The following is a 22,017-nucleotide window of genomic DNA, read 5'->3' on the forward strand; positions in this document are numbered from 1 at the left end:
AGGAACCCAGAAAAATATGTACTAAAAGATATTATTTAAAAGTTGTGAAGGCTTATAGGGAAAAGACATTGCAACAAGATAAAAAGATAATCCATTATGCACACCAATGCTTATATACAGTGTTTTCATATGTAGATTTTTAATGAACTGCACAGGAAAGGGTTCCTTTATGATTCTCCTAATATTTTAGTCACAAATTCATTGCAAATAGCAGATAAGTCTGATGGTGATTATCTGATACATAGAAATTTTTAATTCAACTATGATAACTTAGAATTAAATAATATTCTAACATAGCCAAAGATCAATGGCATAAAGAAAAAGCAATTCTTCCCCACCCCTCACCAAGATGCTAAGTCTTTGTAGAGGTGAAAAACGCCATACTATACCTTGATTTCTTCTATTTCGTCTGGTACTATCTTGTATGCTGATATAGTCCCACCCAACCTGAAATTAGGAGAAGAAAATATTCTCAAAACCAGCAATAGTGTTTTAAAAGTATAAAAGATTTCTGCCATTACCATCAGAATGCTACCAATAATTCCCAGTATTCACCCCAACAACCATGGAGGAAAAACAAACATTTTGTGCATACATTTTCCATGTGTTAGTTTAAAAGAGGTAGATAATGAATGACTACTGAAAGAGAAAACATTGTTTATTTTTACCCATAACTGAACACCTCTTATTGATGACTTTAATAATGCTGAAACTGTCACTTTTACTGCTGTATTCTGTCACAGCTAACATGCATCAGGAACTGACAGCAAACATGTTTGACTTTTTAAAGAAAGAAATCATAGCTTTTTACTTTGTATAGTAGCTTTAGGTTTACAGAAAAATAGAGCAGAAGAGCATTTACATATTCCCGCCCTCCCTTCTCCATGACTTTGTTTCCCTTGTTATTAACATCTTGCATTAGTGTGTGTGGTACATGTGCTACAACTGGTGAACGAACATTGATTTTGCTCCTTTTTTCAAGTAATTTGAACCGGGAGTCAGAGAGATGTGTGTGCCCAGCACTGTCCAAGGGGAAGAGATGAGAATTTGGGAGTTACAGATAATTTAATCCTTAAAGACAGTGATGCCATTATATGTCATATTCACCTGTTTGAAATATTTTTTAGAAAGCAACTAAGCTTCATATAAGATCATGTGCTAGGTATGTATCATATATTATCTAATTTAATCCTTGCAATTCTCTCTATTATAAAAATGGGGAAATTGAGAAAGGAACATTCAGTAATTTTTCTTAAGCAACTGAAGGAACTAGCAAATGAATGAGTTGAGATGTACAAAAGTGTAAACTATACACCAGATTTTGAATACTTAGTATGAAAAACAGAATAATTTTAATATATTGATTACATGTTAAAATAACATTTTAGACATATTGGGTTAAATATATTATTAACGTTAATTTCATCTGTTTCTTTTCACTTTTTAAAATGTGGCTACTTAGAAACTTTAAAATTACATACAGGGTTGTGGTCCCCATTACATCTCTATCAGGTACTCTAGGCTAAAACACTCCAAATTACCTAACTGCCTTTGTTTTAATTCAGTGCTTACCAAGGAACCTTCTGATTACTTATCTAAGCTTGTAAGCACCTCAGTAACAAAAAAAGGAGTATCATATGTAAGAGACTTATGTATTCTGGACCCTTTAGGATATCTCCTCTCCCAGATGTAAAATAATAAATACCATTCTGGTTTCCATTAAAAAAAAAAAAATCCAACCAAATGATTTGTATTAAATATGCATTAAAACTCTTTCATATTTATTACCATTTATTCTTACTAAAGAAACCGATGTTCAAATCTTTTTTTTTTTTTTTTGAGACAGAGTCTCACTATGTCACCAGGCTGGAGTGCAGCGGCGTGATCTTGGCTCACTGCAACCCCGCCTCCCAGGTTCAAGCGATTCTCCTGCCTCAGCCTCCCGAGTAGCCGGGATTACAGGCACGCACCACCACGTCAGCTAATTTTTGTATTTTTAGTAGAGACAGGGTTTCACCATGTTGGCCAGGATGGTCTTGATCTCCTGCCCCTGCCTCAGCCTCCCAAAGTGCGTATCCAAATCTTGATTTGAGAATTATTTCTTACACTTAAAATACCATAATTAAATGGTGGAAACACAAATGAATTTTAACTTAATTCACTTCATATGAGGTATAGCAGTAATGTAACAAACAAGATCATAGTAAGATAGTGATATGATCAAGTGGCTAAATAAATGGAGGAAACTTGGAAGAATTCCATATTATGCTGAACATAGAAATGAGAAAGAAGATGAAAACTGAGGTAAAAACCAGAAAAAAATCCCAGAATATAGAAACAATCTAGAAAAAAACTAATAGAAACAAGTGAGACATACACATTATTAAAAACACCTGTTCACTAAACCTACTTCAGCCCATCATTTCTTTCCATTACCTGACTATAACCAAAATAAGGATAACTTTACCAACTAGTAGTTTTTACCTTTGAACTGATTTCTGAAAATGACATTTCTATTTTCATGACTTCATTAAACACAGATAGTTTAATATGCTATCAGTATTGCACAGTTACTGCACTGAGGCCTAGATAATAACTCACTCCAAATTTCATGTTCTTTCTATTACATTACACTGTCCTTCTCATTGTTGAAGAAAGAATTCACTCTGGCGTAAAATATAGTTCTATTTTACTCTAGTCAATATATAAAAATAGTATTACATTGGCAGTGATAGTGGTAGTAATAGTTGAAATACTACACGTAAAAAAAAAAATCTATATATATATTTTTTTGAGACAGAGTCTTGCTCTGTTGCCCAGGGTGGAGTGCAGTGGTGTGATCTCAGCTCACTGCAACCTCCGCCTTCTGGGTTCAAGCGATTCTCCTGCCTCAGTCTCCTGAGTAGCTGGGACTACAGGCACATGCCACCACACCTGACTAATTTTTATATTTTTAGTAGAGACGAGGTTTCACCATGTTGGCCAAGATGGTCTCATCTCCTGACCTCGTGACCCACCTGCCTTGGCCTTCCAAAGTGCTGGGATTACAGGCAGGAGCCATCACATCTGGCTGCATTTTGACCATTTTAAAGTGTGCAATTCAGTGGCATTAAATACATTCACAGTATTGTATATCATTACTATTTCCAAACGTTTGCATCATTCAAAACAGAAACTGTAAACATTAAGCAGTAATTCTTCATTTACCTCTTACCCCAGCTCCTGGTAACCTCTAATCTACTTTCTGTTCCTGCGAATTTGCCTGTTCTAGACACGTCACATAAGTGGAATCATACAACATTTGTCCTATTGTGTCTGGCTTATATCATTAAGCATAATGTTTTCAAAATTATTTCATGTTGTAACATGTAGCAGAACTTTATTCCCTTTTATGGCTGAGTAATACTTCGTTACATATGCATACTACAATTTATTTATCCATTCAGCTGTTAACGGATGCTTGGATTGTTTCCATCTTTTGGCTATTGTGAATGATGTTATGATGAACACGGGCATGTAAGTGTCTGTTTGAGTCCCTCTTTTTAATTTTTTGGGGAATATACCTAGGAGGTAGAGTTGCTTCATCATTCTATGTCTAGCTTTCTGAGAAACCACCAAGTTGTTTTTCACAGTGGCTGTATTATATATTCCTATGAGCAATATATGAGGGTCCAATTTCCACATCCTTGTCAAAGTTGTTATTTTCATTATTTTGTAATGGCCATCCTAGTGGGTGTGAAGTAGCCTCTCATTGTGGCTTGAATTTGCATTTCTCTAATGACTAGTGATGCTGAGGATCTTTTTATCTTTTACTGGCCATTTGTGTTATCTTTGGAGAAATTCAAGTCCTCTACCCATTTAAAATTTTTTTTTTTTGTAGTTGTTGAGTTGTTCGAGTTCTTTATATATTTTGAATTTTAAACCCTTATCAGATACATGGTTTTAAAATATTTCTCCCATTCTATAGGTTGTCTTTTCACTTTCTTGATAATGTTTGATGCACAAAACTTAAATTCTGACGAAGTCTACTTCATCTATTTTTTTCTTTTGTTGCTCATGTTATTGGTGTCATATATACAAATCCACTGCCAAACCCAAGGCAATAAAAATTTATCCGTTTTCTTCAAAGAGTTTTATGGTTTTAGCTCTTGTATTTAGGTCATTAATCCATTTAGAGTTCATTTTTCTATATGGTGTGAGGTATGGTTTCAAGTTATTTATTTTCCATGTTAAAATCTGATTGTCGAGGAAATTTCCTTTCTTAAAGCTATGGTCAAGCTTTGACTTGGCACCCTTGTCAAAATTCAATTGGCCACAGATGCATGGGTTCATTTCTATATCTTCAGTTGTATTCCATTGGTCTATAGGTCTTTATGTCAATACCACGCTGTCTTGATTATTCTAAGCTTTGTAGTAAGTTTTGAAGTTGGGAGGTGTGAGTCTGCCAATATTTTCCTTTTTCAAAACTGTCTTGACTACTTGGGACTCCTTGAAATTTTAGGGACCTCATAGAAATTTTAGGTTTGGCTTTTCCATTTCTGAAAAAGAAATGACTACTAGAATATTGATAGGAACTATATTGAGTCTGTAGATAACTTTGGGTAGTACTGACATTTTAAAAATATTAACTTGGTCAGGCATAGTGGCTCATGCCTGTAATCCCAGCACTTTGGGAGGTCGAGGCGGACAGATCACGAGGTCAGGAGATAGAGACCATCCTGGCTAACACGGTGAAAACTCTGTCTCTACTAAAAATACAAAAAATTAGCTGGGCATGGTGGTGGGTGCCTGTAGTCCCAGCTACTGGGGAGGCTGAGGCAGGAGAATGGCGTGAACCCGGGAGGCGGAGCTTGCAGTGAGCCAAGACGGCGCCACTGCACTCCAGCCTGGGCAACAGAGCGAGACTCCATCTCAAAAAACAAACAAAAAAATTAACTCTTTCATTCCATAAACATGAGATACTTTTCCACTTATTTAGGTCTTCTTTAATTTCCTTCAGCAATATTTTGTAATTTTCAATGTCTTTCATCTCCTTGGTTAAATTTATTTCAAGGGATTTTCAGATGCTATTTTAAATGGAATAGTTTTTATTTCCAGTTTGGATTTATTGCTGGCATATAGAAACACAAATGATTTTTGTGTACTCAGCTTGTATCCTGCAACCTTGCTGAACTCATTTATTGGCTCTAGTAGCTTTCTTGTGATAAAAAACGTTTTATATGTAGCAGCATGTTATCTGTGAACAGACATAGTTTTACTTCCTCCTTTTCAATGCAGATGCCTTTTTTTCTTTGTCTGCCTGTTCTGACTAGAACCTGCAGTACAATGGTGAACAGCAGTAGTGAAAACAGGAATATCTGCCTTGTTCCTGATACAAGAAGAAAACCTATTTCTCATCACTGAGTATAATGATGTTAGCTGTGGGCTTTTCATAGATGCCTACTTACCATGTTAAGGAAATTCCCTTCTTTTCTTGGTGTTCTGCATGTTTTTACCATAGAAATGTGTTGTTGGATTTTTGTTAAGTTTTTTGTCAAATAAGATGATCATGTTTTTTGTTTTCATTCATTCTATTAACATAGTATATTACAGTAATTGATTTTCTTATGTTGAACCACTCTTGCATTCCTGGTATATTCCTAATTGGTCATAGTATATAATCCTTTTAATATGCTGTTGCATTCCGTTTGCTAGTGTTTTCGCATCTATATTCACAAGGGATACTGATATGTAATTTTCCTTTCTTGTGATGTGTTAATCTGGCTTTGGTAGCAAAGTAATGCTGGCCTCACAGAATAAGAAAGCATTCTCTCCTCTTAAATGTTTCAGAAGAGTTTAGGACAGACTGGTGTTAATTCTTTTGGGTAATTAATTGGTTTCTAAGAATTTGTCCATTTCATCTAAATTATCTAATTTGTTGGCATACAGTTGTACACAGTATTCTCTTATAATCCTTTTTATTTCTGTAAGGTCAGTAGTAATGTTCCCACTTTAATTTCTGATTTTAGTGTTTGATCTTCTCAATTTTTCCCTAAGTCAACCTGGCTAACAGTTTGTCAATTTTGACGATCTTTTCTTTTTTTTTTTTCTGAGAGGAGTCTCGCTCTGTTGCCCAGGGTGGAGGGCAGTGGTATGATGTCAGCACTGTAACCACCGCCTCCTAGGTTCAAGAGATTCTCCTACCTCAGCCTCCCGAGTAGCTGGGATTACAGGTGCCTGCCACCGTGCCTGGCTAATTTTTGCAGTTTTAGTGGAGATGGGGTTTCACCATGTGGCCAGGTTGGTCTCGAACTCCTGACCTCAGGTGATCCACCAACCTTGGCCTCCCAAAGTGCTGGGGTTACAGGCATGAGCCACAGTGCCTGGCTGGTGATATTTTCAAAGAAACAAGTTTTGATTTCTGTTACTCCTTGTTTTTTGATTATTTCAACTCTAATCTTTATTGCCTTCTTTTGTTTCATTACGGCCTTCTAATGTGTTTAGCTATTTTCTTTTATGTTTTCTTCTAGTGAATCATTTTGACTCCCTTTTAATTTCCTTTTGTCTATATCTTTTAGATATTTTCTTTGTGATTATCATGGGGAAGAAATATATTTAACACTGTAAATTTATAACAATCTAGTTTGAGTTGATACTAACTTAACTTCAATATCATACAACATCCCTGCTCCTACATAGCTCCATCTGCTAGTTTGGGTTTGTTTTCTCTTCTTTTTCTAGTTCATCAAGGTATAAGGTTAAGGTAATTTAAGATGCTTCTACCTTTTTAATGTAATTTTCCCCTGAGCACTGCTTTCACCACATTCCGTAAGTTCTCACATGTTGTGTTTTTGTTTTCATTTGCCTCAAGGTATTTTTGAATTATACTTGTGGTTTCTTCTTTAAACCACTGGTTATTTAAGAGTTTAATTTCTCCATATTGTAAATTTTCTAATTTCTAATTCCTTTTTTTTGTTTTGGTTGAGTTTTAGATTTATTCTTTTGTGGTCAGAGACTATACTTTGTAAGATTTCAATCTTTTTAAATGTATTGAAAAGTTTTTTTTTTGTGTGTGGGGGGGGGCTAATATTACCATTTATCCTGTAGAATGTTCTATGCCTTCTTTTGTGTATTATCAGCAATTGCAAAATAAAACATGAATACATGTGGCTCTCCTTACTCTATTAAATGTCATAATACATTTATTACCTTAATATAAGTTCCTTTAATATATTTCCAATTTTACTACTTTTCTGAATGACATATCATTATAATTAAAATTAATAAATATGTACATAGTGATTACTGCCATTAAGAAACTATTCCAGAAAAAATGCTTGGTCCATGTTCATTTAAGAATAGTAAATGTTGGTTGGGCATGGTGGCTCACGCCTGTAATCCCAGAATTTTGGGAGGCCAAGGCGGGCAGATCACAAGGTCAGGAGACAGAGACCATCTTGGCCAACATGGTGAAACCCTGTCTCTACTAAAATACAAAAAAATTAGCCAGATGTAGTGACATGTGCCTGTAATCCCAGCTACTTGGGAAGCTGAGGCAGGGGAATCACTTCAAACCAGGCGAGGTTGCAATGAGTTGAGATTGCGCCACTGCCCTCCAGCCTGGTGACAGAGCAAGACTCTGTCTCAAAAAAAAAAAAAAAAACCCAAAAAGTAATATTTAAAGGTAATTCAGGGTAGCTCAGAAATATTGTCATTTTCTGCCCCCATTGAAATCTGCTTTTCTTCTAGTTTACCCCCATTTTTTATGGTAAATAATTAATCATGTCAAAAATATGGAAATATTGGATGCATTCTTTTTTCTCAGTTCCTACAGCAATTAGTGACTAAGTCACTTATCTGGAAACACATTTTAATAATATCCTCATCACAGATGTTCAAGTCTAATCCTTGTAAAATATAATTTTTCAACATACCACACCTTTAAGTAATGTATAATACCTTAACAAGTTAAATTTCCCTTATAAACCTCATTCCTGGTTCCATCTCTTATCTCATTATTTCACAGTCCTTCTATGTTCTAGCAATGATCAATTAGTAGTTTCATAAATGTATCCATTTCTTAAACATATGTCTTCATATTACCTTTGTCCTGAATGTTCTTCTCCAGCCCATAAACTCCTAACCATCTTTGAGGATTCAATAAAACTTTCAGAAGACTTATCTGAGCTCTAGAAGCAGAGATAAGCACTTTCTCTGCTGATTGAGTAGTGCCTCACTCATATCTAAATTACAGTGTTTGTCCCATTATTGTAATATTTCCTTAGAGATCTACATCCTCCATTAGATTATAAAGGTACATATAATATTTTAGTTACCTTTGCATTTCTGGCATATAGTGCGTACTCAAAGCTTCGCAAATTAACAAATGTTTGGTGTATTAATGAATCATGCCAAAGGAGTTAAACATGAGAATTTTCACCAAGATTTCAGCAAATCCTTTGCCTAAAAGCAGTATGTTTAATAATCTTCATCCTAAATTTTTGTCATATACCACATGATATACACTGATTTCTTCTGTAAAATAATTCATAGATGTCTTTTTTTGGGCAGTGTTTTACTCTTAAAGCTTTCACTTTGACTGAAGAAGCAAGCATGTGTTTAGTGATTTCCATAAGAAGCCAAAATATTGATTTACACATTAAAGTTTAATGAATTAGTCTTGCTTAGAACAGAATGTTCTAAAAATATCACTGTATTTGGCTTAATTCCTGCCAGAAATCATTTTAACTAAGAATAACTAACATTATCTTATATTTTTCCCCCAGGAAGATCCTGTTGTCTGAATGATGCCAAGGATTTCTTTTTTTTTTTTTTTTTTTTTTTTTTTTATTATACTTTAAGTTTTAGGGTACATGTGCATGACGTTTATATCATGTATAACTCCCCAATGCAATCCCTCCCTCCTCCCCCCTCCCCATGATAGGCCCCAGTGTGTGATGTTCCCCTTCCCGAGTCCAAGTGATCTCATTGTTCAGTTCCCACCTATGAGTGAGAACATGCGGTGTTTGGTTTCTCTTCTTGTGATAGTTTGCTAAGAATGATGGTTTCCAGCTGCATCCATGTCCCTACAAAGGACGCAAACTCATCCTTTTTGATGGCTGCATAGTATTCCATGGTGTATATGTGCCACATTTTCTTAATCCAGTCTGTCACAGATGGACATTTGGGTTGATTCCAAGTCTTTGCTATTGTGAATAGTGCTGCAATAAACAAACGTGTGCATGTGTCTTTGTAGTAGAGTAATTTATAATCCTTTGGGTATATACCCAGTAGTGGGATGGCTGGGTCATATGGTACATCTAGTTCTAGATCCTTGAGGAATCGCCATACTGTTTTCCATAATGGTTGAACTAGTTTACAATCCCACCAACAGTGTAAAAGTGTTCCTATTTCTCCACATCCTCTCCAACACCTGTTGTTTCCTGACTTCTTAATGATTGCCATTCTAACTGGTGTGAGATGGTATCTCATTGTGGTTTTGATTTGCATTTCTCTGATGGCCAGTGATGATGAGCATTTTTTCATGTGTCTGTTGGCTGTATGGATGTCTTCTTTTGAGAAATGTCTGTTCATATCCTTTCCCCACTTTTTGATGGGGTTGTTTGCTTTTTTCTTGTATATTTGTTTGAGTTCTTGGTAGATTCTGGATATTAGCCCTTTGTCAGATGAGTAGGTTGCAAAAATTTTTTCCCATTCTGTAGGTTGCCTGTTCACTCTGATGGTAGTTTCTTTGGCTGTGCAAAAGCTCTTTAGTTTAATTAGATCCCATGTGTCAATTTTGGCTTTTGCTGCCGTTGCTTTTGGTGTTTTAGACATGAAGTCCTTGCCCATGCCTATGTCCTGAATGGTACTACCTAGATTTTCTTCTAGGGTTTTTATGGTATTAGGTCTAACATTTAAGTCTCTAATCCATCTTGAATTAATTTTCGTATAAGGGGTAAGGAAAGGATCCAGTTTCAGCTTTCTACTTATGGCTAGCCAATTTTCCCAGCACCATTTATTAAATAGGGAATCCTTTCCCCATTTCTTGTTTCTCTCAGGTTTGTCAAAGATCAGATGGCTGTAGATGTGTGGTATTATTTCTGAGGACTCTGTTCTGTTCCATTGGTCTATATCTGTGTTGTGGTACCAGTACCATGCTGTTTTGGTTACTGTAGCCTTGTAGTATAGTTTGAAGTCAGGTAGCGTGACGCCTCCAGCTTTGTCCTTTTGACTTAGGATTGTCTTGGCAATGCGGGCTCTTTTTTGGTTCCATATGAACTTTAAAGCCGTTTTTTCCAATTCTGTGAAGAAAGTCATTGGTAGCTTGATGGGGATGGCATTGAATCTATAAATCACCTTGGGCAGTATGGCCATTTTCACGATATTGATTCTTCCTATCCATGAGCATGGTATGTTCTTCCATTTGTTTGTGTCCTCTTTGATTTCACTGAGCAGTGGTTTGTAGTTCTCCTTGAAGAGGTCCTTTACATCCCTTGTAAGCTGGATTCCTAGGTATTTGATTCTCTTTGAAGCAATTGTGAATGGAAGTTCATGCCTGATTTGGCTCTCTGCTTGTCTGTTACTGGTGTATAAGAATGCTTGTGATTTTTGCACATTAATTTTGTATCCTGAGACTTTGCTGAAGTTGCTTATCAGCTTAAGCAGATTTTGGGCTGAGACAATGGGGTTTTCTAAATATACAATCATGTCATCTGCAAACAGGGACAATTTGACTTCTTCTTTTCCTAACTGGATACCCTTGATTTCTTTCTCTTGCCTGATTGCCCTAGCCAGAACTTCCAACACTATGTTGAATAGGAGTGGTGAGAGAGGGCATCCCTGTCTTGTGCCAGTTTTCAAAGGGAATTTTTCCAGTTTTTGCCCATTCAGTATGATATTAGCTGTGGGTTTGTCATAAATAGCTCTTCTTATTTTGAGGTACGTTCCATCAATACCGAATTTATTGAGCGTTTTTAGCATAAAGGGCTGTTGAATTTTGTCAAAAGCCTTTTCTGCATCTATTGAGATAATCATGTGGTTCTTGTCTTTGGTTCTGTTTATATGCTGGATTACGTTTATTGATTTGCGAATGTTGAACCAGCCTTGCATCCCAGGGATGAAGCCCACTTGATCATGGTGGATAAGCTTTTTGATGTGCTGCTGAATCCGGTTTGCCAGTATTTTATTGAGGATTTTTGCATCGATGTTCATCAGGGATATTGGTCTAAAATTCTCTCTTTTTGTTGTGTCTCTGCCAGGCTTTGGTATCAGGATGATGTTGGCCTCATAAAAAGAGTTAGGGAGGATTCCCTCTTTTTCTATTGATTGAAATAGTTTCAGAAGGAATGGTACCAGCTCCACCTTGTACCTCTGGTAGAATTCAGCTGTGAATCCATCTGGTCCTGGACTTTTTTTGGTGGGTAGGCTATTAATTGTTGCCTCAATTTCAGAGCCTGCTATTGGTCTATTCAGGGATTCAACTTCTTCCTGGTTTAGTCTTGGGAGAGTGTAAGTGTCCAGGAAATTATCCATTTCTTCTAGATTTTCTAGTTGATTTGCGTAGAGGTGTTTATAGTATTCTCTGATGGTAGTTTGTATTTCTGTGGGGTCGGTGGTGATATCCCCTTTATCATTTTTTATTGCGTCTATTTGATTCCTCTCTCTTTTCTTCTTTATTAGTCTAGCTAGTGGTCTGTCAATTTTGTTGATCTTTTCAAAAAACCAACTCCTGGATTCATTGATTTTTTGGAGGGTTTTTTGTGTCTCTATCTCCTTCAGTTCTGCTCTGATCTTAGTTATTTCTTGCCTTCTGCTAGCTTTTGAATGTGTTTGCTCTTGCCTCTCTAGATCTTTTAATTGTGATGTTAGAGTGTCAATTTTAGATCTCTCCTGCTTTCTCTTGTGGGCATTTAGTGCTATAAATTTCCCTCTACACACTGCTTTAAATGTGTCCCAGAGATTCTGGTATGTTGTATCTTTGTTCTCATTGGTTTCAAAGAACATCTTTATTTCTGCTTTCATTTCGTTATGTACCCAGTAGTCATTCAGGAGCAGGTTGTTCAGTTTCCATGTAGTTGAGCGTTTTTGATTGAGTTTCTTAGTCCTGAGTTCTAGTTTGATTGCACTGTGGTCTGAGAGACAGTTTGTTATAATTTCTGTTCTTGTACATTTGCTGAGGAGTGCTTTACTTCCAATTATGTGGTCAATTTTGGAATAAGTGCGATGTGGTGCTGAGAAGAATGTATATTCTGTTGATTTGGGGTGGAGAGTTCTATAGATGTCTATTAGGTCCGCTTGGTGCAGAGATGAGTTCAATTCCTGGATATCCTTGTTAACTTTCTGTCTCGTTGATCTGTCTAATGTTGACAGTGGAGTGTTGAAGTCTCCCATTATTATTGTATGGGAGTCTAAGTCTCTTTGTAGGTCTCTAAGGACTTGCTTTATGAATCTGGGTGCTCCTGTATTGGGTGCATATATATTTAGGAGAGTTAGCTCTTCCTGTTGAATTGATCCCTTTACCATGATGTAATGGCCTTCTTTGTCTCTTTTGATCTTTGATGGTTTAAAGTCTGTTTTATCAGAGACTAGGATTGCAACCCCTGCTTTTTTTTGTTCTCCATTTGCTTGGTAGATCTTCCTCCATCCCTTTATTTTGAGCCTATGTATGTCTCTGCATGTGAGATGGGTCTCCTGAATACAGCAGACTGATGGGTCTTGACTCTTGATCCAGTTTGCCAGTCTGTGTCTTTTAATTGGAGCATTTAGTCCATTTACATTTAAGGTTAATATTGTTATGTGTGAACTTGATCCTGTCATTATGATATTAACTGGTTATTTTGCTCGTTAGTTGATGCAGTTTCTTCCTAGCCTCGATGGTCTTTACATTTTGGCATGTTTTTGCAATGGCTGGTACCGCTTGTTCCTTTCCATGTTTAGGGCTTCCTTCAGGGTCTCTTGTAAGGCAGGCCTGGTGGTGACAAAATCTCTAAGCATTTGCTTGTCTGTAAAGGATTTTATTTCTCCTTCACTGATGAAGCTTAGTTTGGCTGGATATGAAATTCTGGGTTGAAAATTCTTTTCTTTCAGAATGTTGAATATTGGCCCCCACTCTCTTCTGGCTTGTAGAGTTTCTGCCGAGAGGTCTGCTGTTATTCTGATGGGCTTCCCTTTGTGGGTAACCCGCCCTTTCTCTCTGGCTGCCCTTAAGATTTTTTCCTTCATTTCAACTTTGGTGAATCTGGCAATTATGTGTCTTGGAGTTGCTCTTCTGGAGGAGTATCTTTGTGGCGTTCTCTGTATTTCCTGAATTTGAATGTTGGCCTGCCCTACTAGGTTGGGGAAGTTCTCCTGGATGATCTCCTGAAGAGTGTTTTCCAACTTGGTTCCATTTTCCCCCTCACTTTCAGGCACCCCAATCAGACGTAGATTTGGTCTTTTGACATAATCCCATACTTCTTGCAGGCTTTGTTCATTTCTTTTTCTTCTTTTTTCTTTTGGTTTCTCTTCTCGCTTCATTTCATTCATTTGATCCTCAATCGCTGATACTCTTTCTTCCAGTTGATCGAGTCGGTTACTGAAGCTTGTGCATTGTCACGTATTTCTCGTGTCATGGTTTTCATCTCTGTCATTTCGTTTATGATCTTCTCTGCATTAATTAATCTAGCTGTCAATTCTTCCACTTTTTTTTCAAGATTTTTAGTTTCTTTGCGCTGGTACGTAATTCCTCCTTTAGCTCTGAGAGGTTTGATGGACTGAAGCCTTCTTCTCTCATCTCGTCAAAGTCATTCTCTGACCAGCTTTGATCCGTTGCTGGCGATGGGCTGCGCTCCTTTGCAGGGGGAGATGCGCTCTTATTTTTTGAATTTCCAGCTTTTCTGCCCTGCTTCTTCCCCATCTTTGTGGTTTTATCTGTCTCTGGACTTTGATGATGGTGACGTACTGATGGGGTTTTGGTATAGGTGTCCTTCCTGTTTGATAGTTTTCCGTCTGACAGTCAGAAGGACTGTCTGTTGGTCTGTTGGAGATTGCTTGAGGTCCACTCCAGACCCTGTTTGCCTGGGTATCAGCAGCAGAGGTTGCCGAAGATAGAATATTGCTGAACAGCGAGTGTACCTGTCTGATTCTTTCTTTGGAAGTTTCCTCTCAGGGGTGACGCCACCCTGTGAGGTGTGGGGTGTCAGACTGCCCCTAGTGGGGGATGTCTCCCAGCTAGGCTACTCAGGGGTCAGGGACCCACCTGAGCAGGCAGTCTGTCCGTTCTCAGATCTCAACCTCCGCGTTAGGAGATCCACGGCTCTCCCCAAAGCTGTCAGACAGAGTCCTTCGCGTCTGCATCGCCCCCGCTCTTTCCCCTAATGGGCTGCAGCTGTGCGCTGTCCGCAGAGGTAGCGTCTACAGAGACAGGCAGGCTTCCTTGAGCTGCTGTGAGCTCCACCCAGTTCGAGCTTCCCAGCGGCTTTGTTTACCTACTTAAGCCTCAGCAATGGCGGGCGCCCCTCCCCCAGCCTCGCTGCTGCCTTGCGGATAGATCGCGGCAGAAGGCTGTGTTAGCAGTGAAGGAGGCTCCGTGGGCATGGGACCCTCCCGGCCAGGTGTGGGATATATTCTCCTGGTGTGCCTGTTTCCTTAAAGCGCAGTATTGGGGTGGGAGTTACCCGATTTTCCAGGTGTTGTGTGTCTCAGTTCCTCTGGCTAGGAAAAAGGGATTCCTTTCCCCCTTGCGCTTCCAGGTGAGGCGATGCCTCGCCCTGCTTCAGCTCACGCTGTTCAGGCTGCGGCAGCTGACCAGCACCGATTGTCCGGCACTCCCTAGCGAGATGACCCCAGTACCTCAGTTGAAAACGCAGAAATCACCGGTCTTCTGTGTCGCTCGCGCTGGGAGTTGGAGACTGGAGCTGCTCCTATTCGGCCATCTTGCTCCGCCCCCTTTGATGCCAAGGATTTCAACCTCATTAACATGTTTCTATTAAACATAAAGCCAAAACTTCTAGCCTTACTTAACATACACGTACAATCTATTAATTCTATAAATGATTATTTGTAGTGCTTTCTATGCTTAAAGTCCCGTGGTAGAACATAAAGCCCTAGCTTCCAGTTCTAATTTTTAAAATCTAACATTGTTATAAGAAATTATATATCCTAGCAATACGGTTTATCACTGGTTTATTTTAAAATATGCAATATTAACAAACAATAAAGTTATAAAATCAAGAAATGGAGAACATCTAATTCAATGATATGTCTGTTATTATTTTAATAATTCAGCAATTATTTCTTTCTCACAGTACTTTTTGACTGAGTTACTTATTTATTTATTTTAAATTTATTTTTATTTATTTGTTTTTTGAGACGGAGTCTCGCTTTGTCACTCAGTCCTGAGTGCAGTGGTGCGATCTCGGCTCACTGCAAGATCCACCTCCCGGGTTCACGCCATTCTCCTGCCTCAGCATCCTCAGTATCTGGGAATACAGACGCCCACCAGCACGCCCGGGTAATTTTTTTATTTTTTGTAGAGACGAGGTTTCACCATGTTAGCCAGGATGTTCTCGATCAAAAAATAACAGATGCTGGTGAGGTTTCAGAGAAAAAGGAACACTTATACACTGTTGGTGGGAGTATAAACTAATTCAAGCATTGCGGAAAGCAGCGTGGCAATTCCTCGAAGAGTTGAAACAGAACTCTCATTTGATCTAGCAATCCCACTACTGGGTATATACCCAAAGAAATATAAATCGTTATATCATAAAGACACATGCAATGTATATGTTCATCACAGCACTATCCACAATAGCAAAGACATGGAATCAACCTAAATGCTCATCAATGGTAGACTAAAGAAAATGTGCATATACATACACACCATGAAATACTACGCAGCCACAAAAAAAGAACAAGATAATGTCCTTTGCAGGGACTTGGATGGAGCTGGAGGCCACTATCCTAAGTGAACTAATGCAAGAACAGAAAATACCACATGTTCTAATTTATAAGCAGGAGCTAAATGATGAGAACACATGAACACATAGAGGGGAACAACACACACCGGGGTCTATTGGAGGGTGGAGCACGGGAGAAGGGAGAGGATCAGGAAAAATAACTAATGAGTACTAGGCTTAATACCTGGGTAACAACATAATCTGTACAACAAACCCCTAAGACATGAGTTTACCTATACAACAAACATGCACATGTACCCTTGAACATAAAATAAAAGTTAAAAAAGGTAACAAAATTTTTAAAAATGCTACATAGGATCAAATATTTAAAAATATTTTTTAAAACTATACCAGATGAGATCCTGACTAACATACACTTTAAGAAGTGAAAGAATAATTAGAATTAACATTTGCTATATTTCATAGATGATTGGTAATTATTGTAAGTACTCTAGCATTATCTATATGCTTCACTGTCTTGAGACAGAATCACACCTCTTCAGCCTCATGTCCCAGTATTACAATCGTCCCTTATTCCACTTCAGTATACTTACCAAAGTTTCAACAATTCAAAGTCACAAATAGCTGACCAAAGATGCAAACTTTTACACATACTCACATTTTTCTACACAGTCTAAAATGCTCTTCTCTAATGATCCTAGCAGACAAATATATATATATATACACACACACTTGTATATTATATATCTTTTAAAATCTAGATGACTAGTCAATTACCTTGAGGAGTTGTTTCAGACGTTCATCTTCTATTCCCTTAATGAATCCTTCACCCATCAATGCTTAGAAATAAACTCGTATATTCTACCTTTATTGTGTACCTATTTCTATGATTGTAATGTATAACTCTGGACTATAATGTCTTGTTCTTCTGCAAAGTTGTTCTATCCATTATTGAAAGTGGGGTACTGAAGCCCCCAACTATTATTGTTCAATTGTCTGTTTCTCCCTTTAATTCTGCCAGGTTTTGCTTAATATATTTTGAAACTCTATTTTTGGGTACATGTATGTTTGTAATTGTCATGTATCCCTAATGGACTGATCCTTTTATCATTATAAAAAGTCCCGCTTTCAAACTCACTGCTCATGTAGCTCTTTTCCTACAGAATATTGAAAAGTCTGGAATAGTGTCAGCTACTCATATCTGTGTTCCAAAACTTGGCCTAGTATTTAGAATAAAGTAGGTACAAAATAAAATTTTTAAAAATCAGTTTTAGTTTTCAGTAACTTAGAAGAGAGATTATCTTCTCTATAATTTTCTAGTAATCTATTCTAATTTCTCATGCTATATACTTTTTTTCCATTAGGATATAATTTTAAAAATCCTTCATTTTGCAATTTATATTGATGTTATTTTGCTCTGTCTTGCATGTATATACCAAACAGATGCCCACACTCCTCTCCATATATACCAACTCTGTATACTAGTTGGTTAGATCATTACTCAGTTTTACCTTTAGTAACTTAAAAATTCCCAGTTACTGTAATCTTTCTCATAAATTTGATTTTCTAAATCTTTGTATATTTTTGTAGTTTTCCTCTGAGTTAACTCCAAATTCCTCAGATTCATATATTTATGAATAGTTTTCATTTGTGTACTCTTATTTATATTTTTTAAACTTTTATTGGCAATTTGTAAAACACTATTCATTATGACTATTAGATCTTTTCCTGATATGTGCAAGTATTCTCTTCTTTAGTCTGTTTAGTCAGTCCCACACACACTACTGATAACTGCAATTATTTAACAATCCTTTGAGCACCCACTACATACAAACATTGTTATATGTTGCTGAGAATCAGTGATATAATTTATTATAAATGTATGCTATTTAACTGTAGTTTGAATATGATTGATAATTGACAACTCTTCTGATTATCTCTGAAGTTGGCTCACACATCTTCTGGCATGAGTAGCAACTATTCTGTTTATTCTGAAAGCAATTATTCTATGTATTCTGATAGCAATTCCAAATTTCCATATTCCCCCCAAGCTTATAACACATACCTATATCAGATAAATTTGCTCTCTGTCTTACTAAGAAGACAGAAGTTACTGATAAAACACTTTCTACTTCTCTAGGCTCAATCTCAGAATTTTTCACTATTTTCACTTTATTTTCCCTCATTTTCTTTTTTTTTTTTTTCTCTGTTCAAAAAGTGAGTCTGCAATAGAACAAATAGAAAGGATGATACTCTCTTAGAAATTGAAAAAGTATGAGGGAAATATATAAAGGGCTAGTGACTAGCAATTTAAAAATTAAAGAAATTCAGGGGAAGGACAGCCCATTGTCCTTCCTTAGAAGTCCTAGGGAGCCTCTTCCCATTAGAAGTCTGAGGGGACTATCTAAGGGAATTATAGATTCAAGTCTTTAGTCTTATACACTTACTACAGAGAGTGAATAAGATGAGTAGAAATGTGTAATAGGCATCTTGAGAGATTATAAATAAATCTTTCATATTACTTTTCTTTTTGAACACATAGTTTGAAAAATTAAAAGCTTATATGAAGTCACTGTACTTATAAAGACAAAGGTGGAATTTGAGGAGAGGATTAGGACCAAGGAAGTGGAGAAGCTAACTATATTGAAAGCCATCAACAGGGATGCTAAGTTTTTTGTTTGTTTGTTTTTGTTTTTTATTTTTTTATTTTTTAATGGGGGGAAATAATGGACTTAGGAAAGAAAACTAGTTGCTAAAATCTCTGCTCTAAAAAGACTGGAAGCAGTGGCAAGATTAATGAAATGTTTTCTTTGTTTTGTAGCAGCTTGATTATAGTATGCCTTGCTTTGTGTGTGTTTGCACATAAGTGTGTGTATATATACATATACAAACACATGTGCATATAAAATTTATCTTGCTTCCTAAATTTTTGCTTTGATGTCTTCAATTTTACAAAATTCTCAATCAGTATTTTTTCAAATATTGTTTCTATATCATTCTGTCTATCCATACTCCTTTTGGGAATATTGCACAAATGTCAGTCATTTTTACCATGTGCCATAAGTATGTTAGGTTCCTTTGGTTCTACCTTTCATTTTTCTGTGGGCATTTCAATGTGGCTGTTTTCTAATGAACTGTCTGTTCATTTACTCTGTTTTTCTGAGTCTAGTGTTTCATTTGACATGTCTTAATGCAATGAGTAACTAGTAAGTATCTAAAACTATAGTTTTTCTCTTTTATTTCAGTATTTTGCCTTCACTCCTAAAGTGCAGTCCTTCTAGTGTTCCAACTAAGTTTATCAAGGCCCTTCTGCCTTGGCAGGGCTTAAAATTCAGCCTTTTTTCTCAGTTGCATGCAGCTGCTGAAATCTCTGCTAACTTGTTCAGACACTCAAATTCTGTTTATTGATGAACTTCCTGGAATTTCAACTTGTACATATAGATATGCATCTTAAGAGTTGGCTAAACTTGGCTAATGACAGAAAGATTGTCATTTTCCACATGGACTCCAGTCTTCCATACTAGGAACTGAAAAATGCTTTCTGGGAAAAAGATAGGGTAAATGTGGAGTTAACTTCCAGTGCTTCTATTCTGTTCTCTCAAGAACCATTATCCCTTAAGTACTGCTTAAAATGGTTGTTCTCCAATTCCTTCAAACAATTGTTTTATCTATTCTAGCTAGTTTTCATAGAAGCTACTCCACCACAGGTGGAAATGGAGTCTCTATTTAATCAATTCCTGAATGAGAAAGATTGAAATGAAGAACTAGTATGTACCAGCTGAAGTTAATTATCTAGATATATATTTCATTCTAAATAGATGACTGTATGTAGATAATAAATTATACAGCTTTTCCATCATAGTGTACATTCAGTCATTCTTTTCTGTTTCAGGAGTACATGTACAGGTTTGTCATATAGGAAAATTGTGTGTCATGGGAGTTTGGTGTACTGATTAGTTTGTCACCCAGGTAATACACAGAGTACCCAACAGGTAGATTTTCTTTCCACTCCCTCCTCCCACCCTCTACCCTCAAGTAGCCCCACTGTCTGTTGCTCCCGTCTTTGTATCCATGTGTACTCCATGTTTTCCGCTTATAAGTGAGAACATATGGCATATGGTTTTCTGTTCCTGCATTAGCTCACTTAAGATAATACCCTCTGGCTCTAATGGCTGCTGCAAAAGACATGCTCTCATTCCTTTATCCAGTCTACCACTGATGGGCATTTAGGTTGATTCCATGTCTTTGTTATTGTGAAAAGTACTGAAATGAACATACATATACATGTGTGTTTATGGCAGAAGAATTTATATTCCTTTGGTTATATATCCAATAATGGGATTGCTGGGTCAAATGGTAATTCTGTTTTCTTTCAAAAATTGCCACACTGCTTTCCAAACTGGGCAAATTAATTTACACTACCATCAGCAGTGGATAACTGTTCGCTTTTCTGTGCAACCTTGTCAGAACCTGTTCTTTTTTGATTTGACATACCCTCTCACATCAGAAAGAATGGGAGGTGGTCAATCAAGGTTCACCCCTCTGTTCTTTTTTTCTCAAGGATAACCAACAGATTTCTAAAAGATTAACAGTGGTTCTGACATCACATGTTAATTTTCATTTTTCTATTTTTTCACTATCTGGATATATAGTAGTTCAGGTTGATAGTATTTTTTAACTCATTTAAAGCACCTAAGTGCATACATGCTCAACTATTAAACACGATTATCTTATTTTTTTAAATAATAATGACTGTACTCACAGGAGGGCAAAAGAAAAAAGCTTTTAAAAAGTCAAGTAATTCTTTAATTTTCATTATATTTTAAACTTAGGATACCAATGTCCAATAAGTAATTATATTATCTTTATATTTTAAACGTGTACTATTATTTCTATAAAAGTGATGTATTGATTTTTCTTGATGCTATATAGCTACAGAAGTTACTGTCTATATTTTTCCTTCAGCTTTTTAAAGGTCTCAATCTATTCTGTGCTTAACTTTTTAGACCTGTTTCAAGTTTGCACCACTTCTCTGGATTTATCTCAGAATACTGTGTGAAAGTTAAAAGCATAGAATCTGGAGTCAGTTTACCTTTTTCAGAATCTCAGCCCTGACCTGGCACTTATTTTTGTGTAAGTTTAGGCAAGTTTTCATAATTCCTCTTGCATCAGTTTCCTGATCAGTAAAGTGATTAAAAAAAAACCTGGTGGGGGTGGGGTGGGGCGCCCAAGATGGCCAAATAGGAACAGCTCCAGCCTCCAGCTCCCAGCATTTCCAACTGATGTACCAGGTTCATCTCACTGGGGAATGTTGGACAGTGGGTGCAGGACAGTGGTTGCAGCCCAATGAGCCAGAGCCCAAGCAGGGCAAGGCATCACCTCACCCAGGAAGCAAAGGGGGAAGGGAATTCCTTTTCCTAGCCAAGGGAAAGCGTGACACACAACACCTGGAAAACTGGGTCACTCCCACCCTAATACTGCGCTTTACCAAGGGTCTTAGCAAAACGCACACCAGGAGATTATATCCCGTGCCTGGCTCGGAGGGTCCCATGCTCATGGAGCCTCCCTCATTGCTAGCACAGCAGTCTGAGATCTAACTGCAGGGAGTTAGATCTTGCAGCTGGGGGAAGGGCGCCCACCATTGCTGAGGCTTAAGTAGGTAAACAAAGTTGCCTGGAAGCTCGAACTGGGTGGAGCCCACCACAGCTCAAGGAGGCCTGCCTGCCTCTCTAGACTCCACCTCTGGGCACAGGGCATAGCTAAACAAAAAGCAGCAGAAACCTCTGCAGATGTAAATATCCCTGTCTAATACTTTGAAGAGAGCAGTGGTTCTCCGAGCATGGAGGTTGAGATCTGAAAACGGACAGACTGCCTGCTCAAATGGGTCCCTTACCCCTGAGTAGCCTAATTGGGAGACATCCCCCACTAGGTGCAGACTAACACCTGACACCTCCCACAGCTGGCTACACCTCTGAGACAAAGCTTCCAGAGCAAGAATCTGACAGCAACACTTGCTGTTCAGCAATATTCTATCTTGTGCAGGCTTCACTGCTCATACCCTGGCAAACAGCGTCTGGAGTGGACCTCAAGCAAACCTCAACAGACCTGCAGCTGAGGGTCCTAACTGTTACAAGGAAAA

At 37.5% G+C, this 22,017-nt stretch overlaps 1 protein-coding gene across 14 annotated transcripts in view; it reads right to left on the bottom strand.

Annotated features, from left to right (window-relative positions):
- GPHN (gephyrin) overlaps positions 1 to 22,017 on the bottom strand; it is a 791,686-nt gene that overhangs the window by 437,857 nt on the left and 331,812 nt on the right. For all 14 annotated transcript variants that reach the window (XM_033187698.1, XM_033187697.1, XM_033187683.1 and 11 more), the window contains exon 3: positions 390 to 447. In XM_033187698.1, the coding sequence (XP_033043589.1) occupies positions 390 to 447 (58 nt within the window). The remainder of the gene's footprint in view (positions 1 to 389; positions 448 to 22,017) is intronic.

The sequence above is a fragment of the Trachypithecus francoisi genome, unplaced genomic scaffold, assembly GCF_009764315.1.
Source record: "Trachypithecus francoisi isolate TF-2019V2 unplaced genomic scaffold, Tfra_2.0 Lachesis_group3, whole genome shotgun sequence".
Taxonomy (NCBI): domain Eukaryota; kingdom Metazoa; phylum Chordata; class Mammalia; order Primates; family Cercopithecidae; genus Trachypithecus; species Trachypithecus francoisi.